At 52.5% G+C, this 14,755-nt stretch overlaps 6 protein-coding genes across 6 annotated transcripts; 4 read left to right on the forward strand and 2 right to left on the reverse strand.

Annotated features, from left to right (window-relative positions):
- Positions 1–140: 140 nt before the first annotated feature.
- Positions 141–2,075, forward strand: BO94DRAFT_542020 (carnitine O-acetyltransferase CAT2; the record flags this gene model as incomplete). Its single annotated transcript, XM_025613069.1, has 3 exons — positions 141–177; positions 234–1,896; positions 1,943–2,075. 3 exons carry the CDS (start codon positions 141–143, stop codon positions 2,073–2,075), a joined length of 1,833 nt encoding a protein of 610 aa, XP_025472696.1.
- A 553-nt stretch (positions 2,076–2,628) lies between these two features.
- On the forward strand, positions 2,629–4,939 carry BO94DRAFT_507372 (uncharacterized protein). Its single transcript, XM_025609607.1, has 3 exons — positions 2,629–2,994; positions 3,059–4,349; positions 4,393–4,939. Exons 1-3 carry the CDS (start codon positions 2,679–2,681, stop codon positions 4,889–4,891), a joined length of 2,106 nt encoding a protein of 701 aa, XP_025472697.1. The 5' UTR covers positions 2,629–2,678; the 3' UTR covers positions 4,892–4,939.
- A 1,504-nt stretch (positions 4,940–6,443) lies between these two features.
- On the forward strand, positions 6,444–7,181 carry BO94DRAFT_600847 (uncharacterized protein; the record flags this gene model as incomplete). Its single annotated transcript, XM_025616357.1, has 3 exons — positions 6,444–6,659; positions 6,712–6,862; positions 7,051–7,181. The coding sequence occupies 3 exons, from the start codon at positions 6,444–6,446 to the stop codon at positions 7,179–7,181; spliced, it is 498 nt and encodes a 165-aa protein (XP_025472698.1).
- Positions 7,182–7,553: 372 nt separating this feature from the next.
- On the reverse strand, positions 7,554–10,136 carry BO94DRAFT_141598 (uncharacterized protein). The gene is made up of 6 exons (XM_025605725.1): positions 9,834–10,136; positions 9,746–9,775; positions 9,605–9,699; positions 8,664–9,555; positions 8,138–8,619; positions 7,554–8,081 (listed from the first exon to the last, which is right to left on the reverse strand). Exons 1-6 carry the CDS (start codon positions 9,969–9,971, stop codon positions 7,721–7,723), a joined length of 1,998 nt encoding a protein of 665 aa, XP_025472699.1. The 5' UTR covers positions 9,972–10,136; the 3' UTR covers positions 7,554–7,720.
- Positions 10,137–10,276: 140 nt separating this feature from the next.
- Positions 10,277–11,481, forward strand: BO94DRAFT_530685 (nmrA-like family protein). Its single transcript, XM_025610725.1, has 2 exons — positions 10,277–10,915; positions 10,971–11,481. Exons 1-2 carry the CDS (start codon positions 10,303–10,305, stop codon positions 11,135–11,137), a joined length of 780 nt encoding a protein of 259 aa, XP_025472700.1. The 5' UTR covers positions 10,277–10,302; the 3' UTR covers positions 11,138–11,481.
- Positions 11,482–11,587: 106 nt separating this feature from the next.
- On the reverse strand, positions 11,588–14,526 carry BO94DRAFT_455780 (uncharacterized protein; the record flags this gene model as incomplete). Its single annotated transcript, XM_025607675.1, is given in 5 exon segments — positions 11,588–12,554; positions 12,615–12,851; positions 12,905–13,308; positions 13,400–13,625; positions 13,637–14,526. 5 exon segments carry the CDS (start codon positions 14,524–14,526, stop codon positions 11,588–11,590), a joined length of 2,724 nt encoding a protein of 907 aa, XP_025472701.1.
- Between the last annotated feature and the right edge of the window lie 229 nt (positions 14,527–14,755).

Consider the following 14,755-nt stretch of genomic DNA (forward strand, 5'->3'; position numbering starts at 1 on the left):
CGAGCAGAAGCCGTCTCTCCACTCTCTCTCGGCCCCGTCTCCCCCCCAACTCGCTCCTCACCAGATCCGTTGTGGTGAGTTTCAGTCCACATCCAACATGCTGAGCATTGTGACTAATAGGCAATATCTAGACTCCGATAATGGCACCCCGGCGCAAAGCATCGTCGGTCCCCGAGGGTAAGCGATCACATGCGATGTCCCTTGCGAGCCCGACTGACAGATTCGATGACCAGGATACAAAGAAGACCTCTCCAAGGGCAAAATGCTCCGTTTCGAAGACTCCCTTCCCCGTCTACCCGTCCCCTCGTTAGAAGAAACCGGCCGTCGCTACCTTAAATCCGTTCACGCCGTCGTCTCCGAGGCCGAATATGAGCGCACAAAGAAGGCCGTCGACGCCTTCATTCGCCCTGGAGGCGAGGGCGAGTCCCTGCAGGAAAGGCTGCTTGCCCGCGCCGCCGACCCCAATACCAAGAACTGGATTCTAGAGTGGTGGAATCATGCGGCTTACTTGGGCTACCGGGACCCCGTCATCCCCTACGTTTCCTACTTCTACTCCTACCGCGATGATCGCGCCCGTCGAAACCCCGCCAAGCGGGCCGCCTCCGTCACCACCGCCGCCCTGGAGTTCAAGCGCCAGGTGGACGATGGCTCCCTGGAGCCCGAGTACATGCGCGGCCAGCCTATCGCCATGTCCTCCTACGAGTACATGTTCAACTGCTGCCGTATGCCCGGCGACAGCGTCGACTACCCCCAGAAGTTCCCCGCCCAGGAAAACGAGCATATCGTGGTCGTGCGCAAGAACCAATTCTTCAAGGTCCCTCTGGTCGTAAACGGCAGGCGCCTGAACAACACCGAGCTGGAGCGCCAGTTTGAGCGCATCTACGAGGTTGCTCAGCCGTCCCCGGCGGTCGGCGTGTTGACCGTCGCTAACCGAGACCTGTGGGCCGATGCTCGGAAGAAGCTGCTGGCAGCACACCCCGCCAACAAGCAGGCGCTGCGGGACATTGAGTCCAGTGGGTTCGTGGTCTGTCTGGACAATGCCACTCCCGTCACCCTGGAGGAGCGTGCGCACCAGTACTGGCACGGCGATGGCACCAACCGCTGGTTCGACAAGCCTCTGCAGTTCATCATCAACGACAATGGCACCGCCGGGTTCATGGGCGAGCACAGCATGATGGACGGCAGCCCCACCCACCGCCTCAACGATCACCTCAACAACCTCATTTTCAACCACAAGATCGACCTCTCCGAGCAGCCGGTGCGGTCCGATCTCCCCGACCCTCGCCCCATCACACTCCACTTGGACGGCCCAGTCCTGGAGGCGATCGACGCGGCCAACAAGGAACACCGCCAGCAGATCTCGTCCCATGAGCTCAAGGTCCAGGCCTACCAAGGCTACGGCAAGGGCCTGATTAAGAAGTTCAAGTGCAGTCCGGATGCGTACGTCCAGATGATCATTCAGCTGGCGTACTTTAAGATGTACGGCAAGAACCGCCCGACCTACGAGTCTGCCTCCACGCGCAAGTTCCAGCAGGGGCGTACCGAGACAATTCGGACGGTGTCGGACGACAGCGTTGCCTTTTGCAAGGCCATCAGCGACCCGGCCGTTCCTCGCGAGGAAGCCGTCCGTCTGCTGCGCACGGCTCTGGCCGCCCACACCAAATACACGACGGAAGCCAGCGATGGCCGTGGTGTTGACCGCCACCTCTTCGGCTTGAAGAAGCTGCTCCGCGAGGGCGAGAAGCTGCCTGCTCTGTACGAGGACCCAGCATTCGCATACAGCAGCTCGTGGTACCTATCCACTAGCCAGCTGAGCTCGGAGTTCTTCAACGGCTACGGATGGAGCCAGGTGATTGACGATGGATTCGGTATTGCATACATGATTAACGAGAACAGGTAAGTCTTTTCCCTTGTCTGGTGTGATACATGCTAATTGTTATAGTTTGAACTTCAACATTGTCTGCAAGCGCCTTGGTGCGGAGCGGATGAGCTACTACCTGAACGAGGCGGCATCAGACATGAGGGATATGTTGATGCCTGACTTGGCTGCCCAGGCCGAGAAGGCCAAGATGTAAGATAGAGAACCTTGCCTGGATGTGCGCATGCTATGTCATGCTGGTTATACCTTGGATGTAAATCGTCCTCTGCAGATTTTAGTAGACTAGACCTCAATCAATGAGCATCAGATACCACTGTGCCTATTACCATTTTGTGCACATGAACCCCCCCCCCCTCCCCCCTCCAACCCCAAAAAAAAGAAAGAAAGCAGAAAATCCTTCCTTAGCCAATATACTATCTAGGTTCGTCTGTAGAATGATCATTCTATATGCATCTCAGCGAGCTATCCCATCACTCCAGAAGACAAGACAACCCTAGATACCACACCACCTACTTATCTGCATCCGAATTCCTTCTGAGTAAGACACGATGACCCCCGCTTAAAGGATACGCTTGATCCTTAACCCACACCCATCTCTTATCACTTATCCACTGCTCTGTATCCATTATCTCTCAACAACCACCCTAACCCCATCCGTGCTAGTTCCAGGGGCAACCAACCGCCAAGCCTGCGCCCAAGACAATCCCCGATCTGATCCATCCGTCCACCACGGAAACCATCCTGCTGATCAGGGTCTATCCTCCAACTTATTCTTCCCTCCATTCCAGCGATCTTCAGTATGGCATCCCGCCTAATCTCCAGGAGTATACTCCGGACCGGACGCAGTCTCCATGCACCTCTCCCTGCATTTCGACATGCATCGCATCCCCTGACGCGTACCCGCACGCGCATACCCAGCGATGCCACCGTGCACCATATCTCCCCAAGCAGAATGTATCAATCCACCAGATGGGACGATGATTCCGACCCCACGGGCTACTCCGCTACCACCCCCAAAGGCCGAATTGGCCGTTACCCATCCAACGTCGATGCCATGGCCCTAGAAGGAAAGGGTATTACGAGGGTTCATTGGGGGAACCAGTACTTGTCTATTGGTATTTCTCTTCATCTCCATTTCCATCAACATCAATGTGCAGAGCTAACATCAGGATGGGACAGTCGACCGTCTCATCCCACCCCAAACCATCATCCAATTCATAGAGTGTCTAATGCACGGGACTCTGCCGAACGGGAAAGAGACAGAGCGGGAACGGCTCGAGCAAGAGGAATTCGGGCTCCTTTCTGTTCCGGTTGCTCAGTGGGCGGGGACATCCTCGCCCGGGGGTGAAGAGTCGATTCTGCATCGGATCATGGTCGTTGTGGGCAGTCATGAGGATCCGAGACGACTTTGTACCGTCGGGAAGAATATCCATTCGGTGAAAACGAGGCTTTGGGAGGGCATGGTGCCTATGTCTGCTGCTCGATGGCAGGATAAGGGGTTGAGCGAGAGGGAGTATTTTGATACGGCGTGTGAGTATCTCACTGCTGTGATTACTGCCTTTGAGTATTTGAATAATCACCAGGTGAGGGCGAATCTGCGGGATGGGTTTAATCTGATTTCGGACCATTTGGGGATGTTTGAGGAGGCGCTGAATGTTAAGAGGAGGGAACGGGGGCAGAAGTTGTTAGATTTGAGGGGCCTGTGGGAGGAGTTTATCCGGGCCAAGTATGAGGTTATGACGAGTCGGGCGCATGGGTGGGTGGTGGATAGGGTGAAGGAGTTGCAGGAGAAGGTGATTGGGGAGATTTGTGCGCTGCCGGTGATGAACGAGGAAGAAATATCTCAGGAGATGGAAAAGTGGACGACTAAGTTGTTTCACGTCATGGAGATCACGTCCCTGGCGGATATGACTATCTGGATGCCCATGGAAGGCTATGCGGGCTACCAGCCATCGGAGGATGTGGTTGCTGGACTACGGAATCCTAATTTGGGGGACTATCGCAAGAACTATTCGGATAAGCTCCAGGCTATTGTCTGGCCGCGGATGGAGCAGTTGATCCAGGAGCAATTGTCGAAACAGCCGGATGACAGCAATGGACAGAGTCCAGAAAGCCGCGCCAAACGCTTCGCCGTCAATACCATCGCACAGGACGACCTGCGACAGGAGATCCGTGGACCAGCACCGGTTCTTGTGCCGGAGGCGTGGATCCAACGGATCTTGCATTTCCACGAGTTATCGCAGTCCGTGGAGGAAGAGGTGAGGATGAGCGAGGGGTTGGCGATTTATCGTCTCGCGTATCAGGTGTCAGATGCGGAGTGGGAGGCCTGCAAGGGCAAGTTAGAGGCGCATCTGGCTTCCTGGGGAGCTGGAGTGGACAAAGCAGAGGAAGTCAAGCCCCTGCTCAAGATCCACTGGTTTGATGGAAAGGAACTAGGCTTCGGAGACCACGATATCGACGCAGCAAAGAAGTACATACCCCAGAATCACAAATAACCTAGCTAACCCTCTCAGACACTACCTCGAGATCAGAGACTCGGACGCCTACGTCCAGAAGCTCCAACACGACGTCTTCCTCGTCGCCGACGGCTGGAGCATCGCATCCTATAAGGAATCCGGCTTCCACAGCCCAACCAAGGCAATGCTCCCGGGCGACTTCCAAGGCCATATCCTGGCCGTAGACGCCAGCTTCGACCCGGCCGCGCCCAACGAGCACGCGGAAGAGTCCCCGGGCTTTGATGGTCAGATGCGCATCCTAGGCAATCTAGTGTGGAGCGATCTCTACGCTATGCTGGCCTTGCGATGTGGAGGTCTAGAGGATATGTGGCCGTTGGCCATGGATCACCCGCAGAAGGCCTACACCGGGCTCACGGTGCCTTTGCAGCGCAAGGAATGGGCGGAGGAGAATGCCATCACGGCCGCTGTTATGAAGCCGTTTCTGGAGCATTTGAAAGAGAAACATCCGGAGATGGCTCCCACGGTGGAGAAGTTGATGATGCCGCATCAGAGGTGATTTGGTTACGTGCGCTATGTAACACTGTATAACAAATTTTCTTTCCGTTTATGTATTTACAACTCTCTTCCTACCAATACTCAAAAAAGCCTTCTCTCGACTGCGAGTATTGTGGATGACAAGTCATCCAGCTCTGGTTTGTAGCATATACCCCATAATCCGTGTGATCTGACCCAGTACTACCTAGGTGAAAACTAACGAAGACCAAGAAACCTACTTCATTTCCCCATGCCACCATATCCCCAACTTCAATTCACTCCATCAAATACCACCACCAGAAACATGATATAAATCCATGACGCACGCACCAGCCATACCTTCCCAAACAAACCCTAGCATAAGTTCCAGACCATAGCATTACTGACCTCGGCCACCTCACAAATCAAGGTTCCATCCCCACCCACCCACCCACTTTCTGAAAGTCTGGCTCATCGATCTCGCACCCGTGCAACGTGCCAGGGTCCACATTCCACATTCCACATTCCACACGACCCGCAAACGAACGATGCGATTGCTTCCGCTGTGCTTAAGGTCAAGGACATTACTAATTTGTGGAAATATAGATGCTGAGTCCGCTGATAGTGGAGTTGGATTTAGGGGGCGAGATTGGAAGCGTTGTTACATCCCAATGGCCAGACTACGTACCTAGGGTGTTAGCTGATAGCGCCAATGTGTCTTCGGAATGTTGCATCGGGAGAACCGGAACCTAATCGAATCGAGATCTATCCGAACCATTGGAGAGGTGGCCGTGGGTGACGGTGGGGAGGGGGGGTGTGTAGCTAGCCCTATGCTAGGGTTTATTCATGGGGTGTGGATGGGGTGGGATTGCTATGTTATTACAGTTAGCTAGGGTTGTTTGGGTGAGGTAATGTCTGAATGCGCTGGGTAGATTGTCATGCTTGTCGTCTTGTAATATCTATTATCCTCAACATGATTTTGTATCTATTTAAGAGACTTACGAGGCCGGTAGTTACTTGCTGCTAAGTAGAGGGGTAGTGTCATCGCACAGCCATTAATTGCTTCCTGGGATGGCATATCTGGGGGTCTCAGAGGCACCGTTCGCCAGACATTCACCTTGTCACTTAGGGCTATCTATCTAGGGTCCAGTCCACATAGTGGAAGATATCCGGATTCCTTGACTACCGCATGCGATGCGATAACTCCAACGCACCCACTCTTCCAAAGTAGTACGTACCAGTACTCTCACCACAGTGGTAAGTCTCCCACCTTTCTTTCGTCTTACCTCGAGACTCCTTCTTCCTAAATGATGTAGACGTTACACATGACAACTCCTTGCCATCACAACACACTTGACCCACGGATCCACAAACCACCACATCATACTCGACAAAGGCCCGAATCCAGACCCGAGACTATGACGAAGAGCTCGAAAGATCCAGAGCAAACAGAGCCCGCCTCAAGAACATAAATAGCCCCAATAGTCCACCCCCAAGCCATCCCACCTCCATCACACTTCCATCTCGACTTGAACTCCCACAACCACTTTACTTTTACTCTACTCTCATCTCCAACCCAACCCAACCCAACCAAAATGGGCGACTACTCCTCCTGGTTCTGCATCTACAACCGACTCAACACGCCCCTGAAATGGGTAAACCAGGCCGAGTACAGCGGGTGTTGGAAAGTGCAGCCCCCGAACGAAATCCCCGGCCATTCAACCAGCCGATGGATCCAGCTGAAAGATAACTTTGGTGATCCCCACCATCACCTCTACCAAAACCTCAACTCCAACAACACTAACAAAGAGGTAGATACCAGGTACCTTCGGCTCCGACGGAGAAGTGAAATACGAAGCACAGATTGATTCCTTGACTCATACCCTCCAAATCAAAATCAAGTGTCCGACGGGAGGAGAACCGAATTATGCGCCTATTTGGGTACCTAGTGAGGGGGCGAACCCGCCTTTGGCTACTGGGACTAGTGTTTCGCCTACTGGGCAACTTATGACGGGTATGTATTTGCTTTTGGGGGGTGTGGGATGGGATAAATGGTTGGCTGATGGGGTTACGTCTGTAGCTGAGTTTGCGGTCTTGTCGAGGGATTATATTTGATTTGGTGGGTGGATTAATCCACTGTGTGGGGTGGTTTTGGTTTTTTTGGCGATGTGGGCTTTTGGATTGACTGGTGACTCTTACTAGTTATTGGTTTCAGTTGGATGGATGTGGATGTGGATGTTGTTGATTTCCATGGGTGGGAGTGGATGGAAATTGGCCATGTCGTGATACTCCAAGAGTTTGGTTTTGGCTTTGGTGATTATAAGTATGCTTAGTACACTCTTTAGCTTTATTAAGGCAAATAAAATGATAGTATCGACTATTGAGTTTTTTCCTTTCCTTCTTGCTTTTTTTTCCCTCCTAGTGGCTGCTATTTGTGAAGTATGCAGCAGTTTCTTGAACTACTGGTCTGGGAAAGGACTTGTTTTTTTATTGTATCATGATCCTTAGTCTTGATATATGGCTGGGGGTATTGGGTAAGTAGGTTATTGTTGTTGATGGTTGATGGTTTGAGAGCATGGAAAGATGGTTTGATCTGGACTGATGTAAAGATTGAGTTGCTCGATTTGGATACTAGGATAGAGTGAGGGGTCTAGTTCTTACTGTTTGGATTATTCTAGATGAGGAAGTGTTGAGGTTGTGATTTTGCTAGTGATATGAACGGTGATTCTTTGCGTGGGTATTTGGGGAATTGGGTACTTTATACTAAGGTGAGTATGTAAGTCATGACACGGTTGGATGTGTCATTTTTAGATGTTTAGCTATTAGCTATAGTTGTAGATTACATCAGAGGTAGAATCCATGGCATGCAGCATCAATGATTCGTGTTCGTCCACTCCGAGAAAGTCACGGCTTCTGGTGCTGTGGATGAGTGCGCTGCTAGACGTCCTAGCTCGTGGTTTCCGAATATGTCGTTTGATGGCGGTTGGAGATCGGCTGGTTTCACCGCAGCATGGGTGGAGGATAGTGGCCGTTGCTGGTCGCGAATCGGCCCTGAGCAGATACGATCAAGAATCACGAGGAAGTGGCTGGATAGAGCGTCGTTGCAGAAGGCAAGTCTGGAAAGCATAGCCCCCGTCTCCTTGATATCTCGCTGCCAGGTGATGGAGTCTGGTGAGGCGGGGTCTGCGTGGAGGTGGATGACGGGGACGAGGACCGCGTGGAAGAGGGCGTATCTGGGAGGAAATGAGGTTAGTAAGTCGTTTCAGGAGTATCTGTGACGGTGGCGTACAGGGTAAAAGAGAGGGTGATCTTCGAGTACCGGCCCTCGTCAATCATAGTTGTCACCATTCGGATCGTATCGCGGGCCATGCGTACGGCGTTGGCGCGGCATTGACGTTCACTAAGCGGCTCGTTTCCCGCTGTCGGGTCGGCTGAGATACGCTTTCTATCAAGCCACCGGAGTAAGGCCGGTCGGTGGATCAGAAGACGTAGGCTTTGGTCGCAGAGGGTCTGGCGGTCCCGGGCCAAGATTGCCCATTGAGGGAGGAGCCTTCTGTCGAATGTCTCTGGGCTGCGGGAGAATTTGGCGTGCCAGGTGTTGATCATGTCATCTAGGGCCTTGATCTCCTGGGCGGTGGTGGTATCGGTGGATAGAAGACGGCGGTAGATGCTGTTCGCTAGACGGTGATAGCTAGATTGCTGGATCAGGCCCGTGTAGATGGTTGGGGCGTCTGTTTTTGGTGGAGGCGTGCTCGTTTGTGGGGTCAGACTCTGTACCTGGTTAGATGATATGGCTGAGTGGTGTAGGGTCATACCTCATCAAGAATGTTGGACACCGGGTGGACTGTTATCAAACGGTCTTCTGGGAGAAGCAGTGGAAGGCCGTGGATCTTGGAGGAGCAGCTGTCGAGGCAGTAGACTGTCCACCATACCCGTCTCTGGATTTCTTGATCTAGTAGGCTTTGATTGAAGTTTGCGTACGTGCGCTCGTTGTGTAGCCCCAGGTCGATGGCCATCCGCACAGCAAGACCCAGGAAATGCCAGCTTTCTTTGGGATTTCCGCACTTCTCGTTATATACGTTGAGGAGAAGAAGTGCCTGTAAAAGAGTGATGTTGCCGCGTTCAAACATGGAAAGTTTCTTGAGGTAGTCTTTCGCTCGTTCGAAATACTTCCTGTCAACGTCGGACTGGTTATCGGCGATCGACCAAGCTCCGATGGCGAGGACCATGTTCACCAGGATGGACCATGCGGCCTCCTTCTCGCTGACAGGGTAAGAGCCCTGGTATCGGGACACGAACGTTGCCTCGTGGATGAATGGATACATGGGGTGATAGTTGTGAAAGTAGGCGCGGATGTAAACTTCATCTGTGACCGAAGACCCAGGCTCACTCATCCAACTAAGTGGGTCGGCTCCATCAGATGTAAGATAACTTAGATCCATCGGGAGATCGACCTCCATCGGGAGCTGACCAAGAGAGCCAGGGTCCGGTCCACTGCTGTCCGCTGCAAGTGGGTTGCTCACCCATGCATCATGTCCAGGAGCAGCGTCTACCATGCTCCCTTGAGCAAGACTAGCCCCAAAGGACCCGATATCTGGCGACTCGGTTAACAGAGATCGGATGACAGATTCCATCTGGCCGTCCGGAAAGAGCCGTTCCATCGCGGTCTCTAGACTCTGGAGGCGATCTTCCACGGCCGAAAGATGTCTGAGCATGTCAGCACCCATACTGGGCATAACTCAGGGTGGATACGAACTGTCTTGTCAGGGGTGTCCGAGTTGGCTTGGGCGGATAGACACATGGTTGATTGATTGAGCGACAATGATAGCAGGATGGACGCTCCTTGGAACACTACATGACCGTGAGCTTGGTTTATCAGCGGTAAGTGGGGTATAACCTTGGCCTTTCTCGCTCGACACTCCACGCACTATATCACAGTCAGGACTGGTGTTTCAGGGCGGGGTGGCATCCCTTCGGTCACGCACCGCAGGGATGTGAGAGTTCCGGCTGAGGGAGAACCCATCTTGGCCCCCGCGTCGCATTATCGCGGGTGTCTGGGACTGTCCCAGGGTACTTTGACAAAGACACGCTAGCGGGCCTGAACAGCTGTTCGGCAGTGGCATGAATTATTGGCTTGTGATGAAGTCATCTCTCCAGCACTTTGCAGACGTGCATTACTCAGCCACGGTCCAATCACAGGGCAGGCACACCCTACTCCGGGGTCATCGGCTATCCATTCAACGGCCTCGGGTGGATCCCCGGAGTACTATCAACCGGGCATCTCATTGGTTGGCCACATCACCCAGAGCAGCCCTACGTAGGGACATCAGTAGCCACCACCAGGTATAAAAAGCTGGAAGTCACCGACCTCAGAAGCTGTCCGCAAGCTGAGATTGAGTATTCTCTCAATCCTCTCCATTCACCTACCAAATTTATCAACCACCCACCACCACCATGACCATCACTGTCGGCGTCGCCGGAATCACCGGCAAGTTCGCTCGCCTGGTCGTCAAGAACCTCTTCGCATCCCCAGATGTCCACATTCGTGGGCTTTGCCGCAACCCATCCAAACTTCCCGAGCAAATACGCACGTCTCCACGGGTGACTATCATCAAAGGCGAAGCAGACAACCTCGAGACACTTCAAACCTTCGTCCACGGCTGCGACGTCGTGGTCTGCTGCTACCTTGGAGACAACACATTCATGACCGACGCACAGAAACTCCTAGTTGATGCATGCGAGGCTGAATCCGTGCCCCGTTACGTGGCCAGCGACTACTGCCTGGACTTTACCAAGCTCGAATATGGCCAGCACCCAGCCAAGGACCCCATGAAGGCCGTCAAGGCGCATCTGGAAACCAAGCAGACCGTCCGCGGGGTGCATGTGCTGATCGGTGCATTTATGGAGACCTTCTGGAGCGGGTACTTTGGCATTTGGCACCCGGATGACTTCAAGCTGTCTTACTACGGGAATGGCGACGAGGTGTGGGAATCGACAACGTATGACACGGCGGCAGAGTACGTCGCCGCCGTAACGATGGACCCGTCTGCAGTCGGATTGCAGCACTGTATGTGTCTTTTGTTAATCTGACGGATAGTCTTGCTAACCAGCTCTGGGAATAGTCCTCGGTGATCGGAAGAGTATCCGACAAATCGCCGACGAATTCGCCGCCGTGTATGGCAAGAAACCGCGGCTCGAACGGTTGGGGTCGCTCCAGGATCTCTATGACACTATGCAAGCAACCTGCCAGAAAGACCCGTCGAACATCTTCGCCTACTTGGCTCTGTAGGTACTTGCCGTCATCACATATGCGCGTTGCTGACCGGGCCAGGTTCTATCAATACTACTGCACGAACGGACAAACGTATCTGAAGCGCGATCTGGACAATTCCCGGTATCCGCAGATCGTGCCGGTTTCGTTCAAAGGGTTTATGGAGTCTCACGCGATGGATCAGTTGACTGATACGTATCAGAACGCGGGGTCGACTGTGTAACTCTGGTGAAGAAGTATTGCGTTGTTCGTGATCTTCGTGAATCGGATTATGTATCACATTCATCCCCCGGCACGTGCTCGCCCTGTCGATTTACAGCTGGTAGCAAGAGCACTTCCGTGGTTTTCCAGTTGTTGAAGAAGAAAATGATAGATAGATTCCTTAATATATAGGAAAATATATTGAGACAAAGAATCAGTATTGTCAGAGAGATTGATACAGAGAAGTAGGAATAAACGAAAGCAATTTCATCGCTCGTAAGGGCGCTTGCTCGGCAAAATACTTCGAATCCGGTTTAGGGTCTGCCAGTCGGCAAGATGACGAAGTTGAGGGGGCGCAGATGGAATACCGGGAACTGCAAGATTTGGGTGCCTGAAGATGGAATCATAACTATTCCCAAGGATGTCTCTCAAAGCTCTGCTTTCAGACATTTCGTCCAACCGCGTCTTGGCATCGCGTGCTCGTGCGATCCATGCTACATAGTTGGAAACAAGCATAGCTTGGGTCTTTTCGACACGAAGGGAGTACGAACCGCGGCCTTTGATGGTGGATGTGACGAAATAGTCTTTGTCCAGTTGCTCGTCCAAGTGGATCCTGCGGTGTTCTCCCATTGCGAAATCCTGGGTCTCCATGGTCGTGTTTTTGATGAAATTTCGCAGTTGGATACAATCAGTACAGGAGCATCGTATAGTTGTCCTCGCTTCCCAATCGGGTGGCGGCGGGGTTGCATTGCTGACGTGATCAGTCAAGTATTTGGTTAGCATATGTTTGATGAATCGCCGTTCACTCCCTGTGGAGTCACGTTGTGTCTCCTCGATATGGTCGCAAATTCCAGCCGCCAATGGGAGTAGAAACAGATGAAAAGTATATTCCATTCCGCTTTCTTCCATGTCGAGGGTATATTCAGTAAGATTGTTGAATATTTCCGTGGTGTTGAGTTTCAAAGCATCGGCTAACTGGATTAAGCTGATCACGAGGTTCGGGGAAACCGGCGGAATCTTGTTCCGCCGGCCATAAGATGACTGATGAGGGCCTGAGCCGATTATATTGTCGATCTTGAAAGACTGAACAATTTTAGGAAAAAGCATTTCAAGCATCGCATCCACTACCTTGACTGCGTCAGAGGTTCCGGTAGCTGAGAATTCTTTGGCAGAGGCCATGAACGACACAAGAAATGTCGTGCGTTCCATATTGGTCTTAAGGAAGGCCATGATTCTGATGCCATCAGCAACCGAAACCATACATCACGAAAGAGCATCTTAACTTCTGCGCAACGCTGGTGTGGGGTGATCAGTCAGTGCTTTTGCTAGACCACGCCCATCTAATTCACTATTTTCAAGTTGAGTGGAGAGTATCTCCTTGAAAGTGGAGTTCTGCCATTCCATGACATCAGGCGATGGCTGTTGATTTCGCTGCTCACAAATTGAATGGTATTCCCGGATCACGTTGGAAACCATACTTATATTTCGACAAACCGCGCCATCGTCTCTTTTGCTCCAGGCTTTGTCCAGACTGCAGCGATAGTCAGTACGTGAGCGTTACTTGATATTATAGCTTCGACTTACGAGGCGCGTACTGTACCAAGGCCACCTACTAAGCTCATGTTGGCGATTAGGACGGTCTGAGGTACTGAAATGTTACCTTCAAGTAACTCCAGGGCCCGGCAAAATAGATCTGGGTCAGCCAGTTCAATAGCGATCCCCATCACCTTGCCTTGTAGTTCCGGATACGGGTTGTTTTGTGTGGAGGAAGCAAACCACGAGTAGATGCCAAAGCGTCTTTTGGAATAATGAACTGGGAAGATCACTCTGCAGAGCTGGGCCAACTTCACAATGGCCAACGCGTCATCTGGTCGTTCTAGTACGGCACGGTGCCATTTTTCTAGAAGTTGTTCGGTATTCGCCTGACGATGTCTCACTTGTTGCAGGATGAACCTGAAGCGAAATCTTTCTGGGATTATCAACGCGCCCTGAGATCACGTCGTGAGTGGTGAGAACATCAAGGAGAAGAACATGTACGCCAGTTGCATTAGTTGCATCATCACTGGCATGGAAACTTACTGTCGCTCGGTAAAAGTGGGTTGCTGAGGCGCCTTCGTTGCCCGTGAACCCTGAAAATTTTTCTTTATCTGGATCGCGATTGGAAATTCCATTTTGAATCAGCAATTCCTTGGGGAACGGTAGCTTCTGTCCGACCACGGTGCCTTTCGAGTCCACCAGATGCGAGAACTCCAGGCTGGATTCAACCGTGTCTGATGCGATGAAAATTATTACCTCGCTGACCTCCCTGGTCATAACCCCTGCGGCCATAGTCGGGAAAATCTGAGTTCTGCACTGGTATACTGGTGGTCGAGGATGTAAACGAGCGCCCGCGGGCAAGCATTACCGAGATCACCAACCCAACCGTCGGGAGACCGGATGTCGCCTTCATCAGCAGCACGGGTCCAAGACAGAAGCAGACGAGTGAGCCTTTTTGCGTCGCTGCCATGGAATTCAAGCAGCGCAGCCGACGGGCGATGGATCAAGTTATAGATTAGGACCACCCTGTATCCGGATGTCACTGGCTTGACCTCATGGGTGACGTCCGCATACCAAGCCGTCCATGAAAAACCATATTCCGAGGTGGACGCAGTTCGAAATGTCAGACGAGAGTTATTGTGAGAGGCGATTACATCGCCTCCCTTGTGTTTGGAGGGGAGGCACACCGCGAGCGTAGCGAACATGCCATCGGCCTTTTCCGAGTCTTGGTGGGGCAGAAAAAAAGCGCCCTCTTCGTAGATCAATAATTTGTATAGCTCAGCCTTGACCTCCTGGGGGTTTGCAGTGAGGCCGAGACCGGTGACGGCCTTGGTTACGAGCAGGGTTAGCTGGGCGTTCCATTGCGGGTTCTGAAGAAGGCACTGGTTTGCGTCGAGTTGCCAGCTTTTTCGGACCGATTCGTCCACTAGGGTTTCGGAGCCCTTTCCATAGGGGCTCAGCTGGCAGGACTGGATGATGGCCTTGGCGTCTTGCTCTGCGATGGGAAGCCCAATGTTCCCCACACTTGGAATGTGCAGGCCCGGATTCACGGCGGCGGGAAGCCGGTCACTGGTCAGGAACGACCCAGTCGACTGGATGTCCCCGAGAACGGTCTGGAGGTCGTTTTTTATGCTGGCAATGTCATATTCCTCTGCCTCGAATGCGCTCATTGTGGGTGGATGGCTGGATGCCTTTTGGAAGTGAGGTGTGCGATACCAAATCGCATCGTGGATGGTTTGACCTGCGAGCCGCGTCGCGTTGCATCTTTCCGGTAAGGTGGGGTAGGAGAAGCTGCAGTCAAGTGGATCGATTGCAAAGCAAACAAAGAGACTGTCTTGACCGCCCTCGGAAGAGCCACAACAAACGCAATAGTGCTATTTTTGCATCCTTTGCATCCTT

This window comes from Aspergillus sclerotioniger (genome assembly GCF_003184525.1).
Source record: "Aspergillus sclerotioniger CBS 115572 chromosome Unknown BO94scaffold_2, whole genome shotgun sequence".
Taxonomy (NCBI): Eukaryota; Fungi; Ascomycota; class Eurotiomycetes; order Eurotiales; family Aspergillaceae; genus Aspergillus; species Aspergillus sclerotioniger.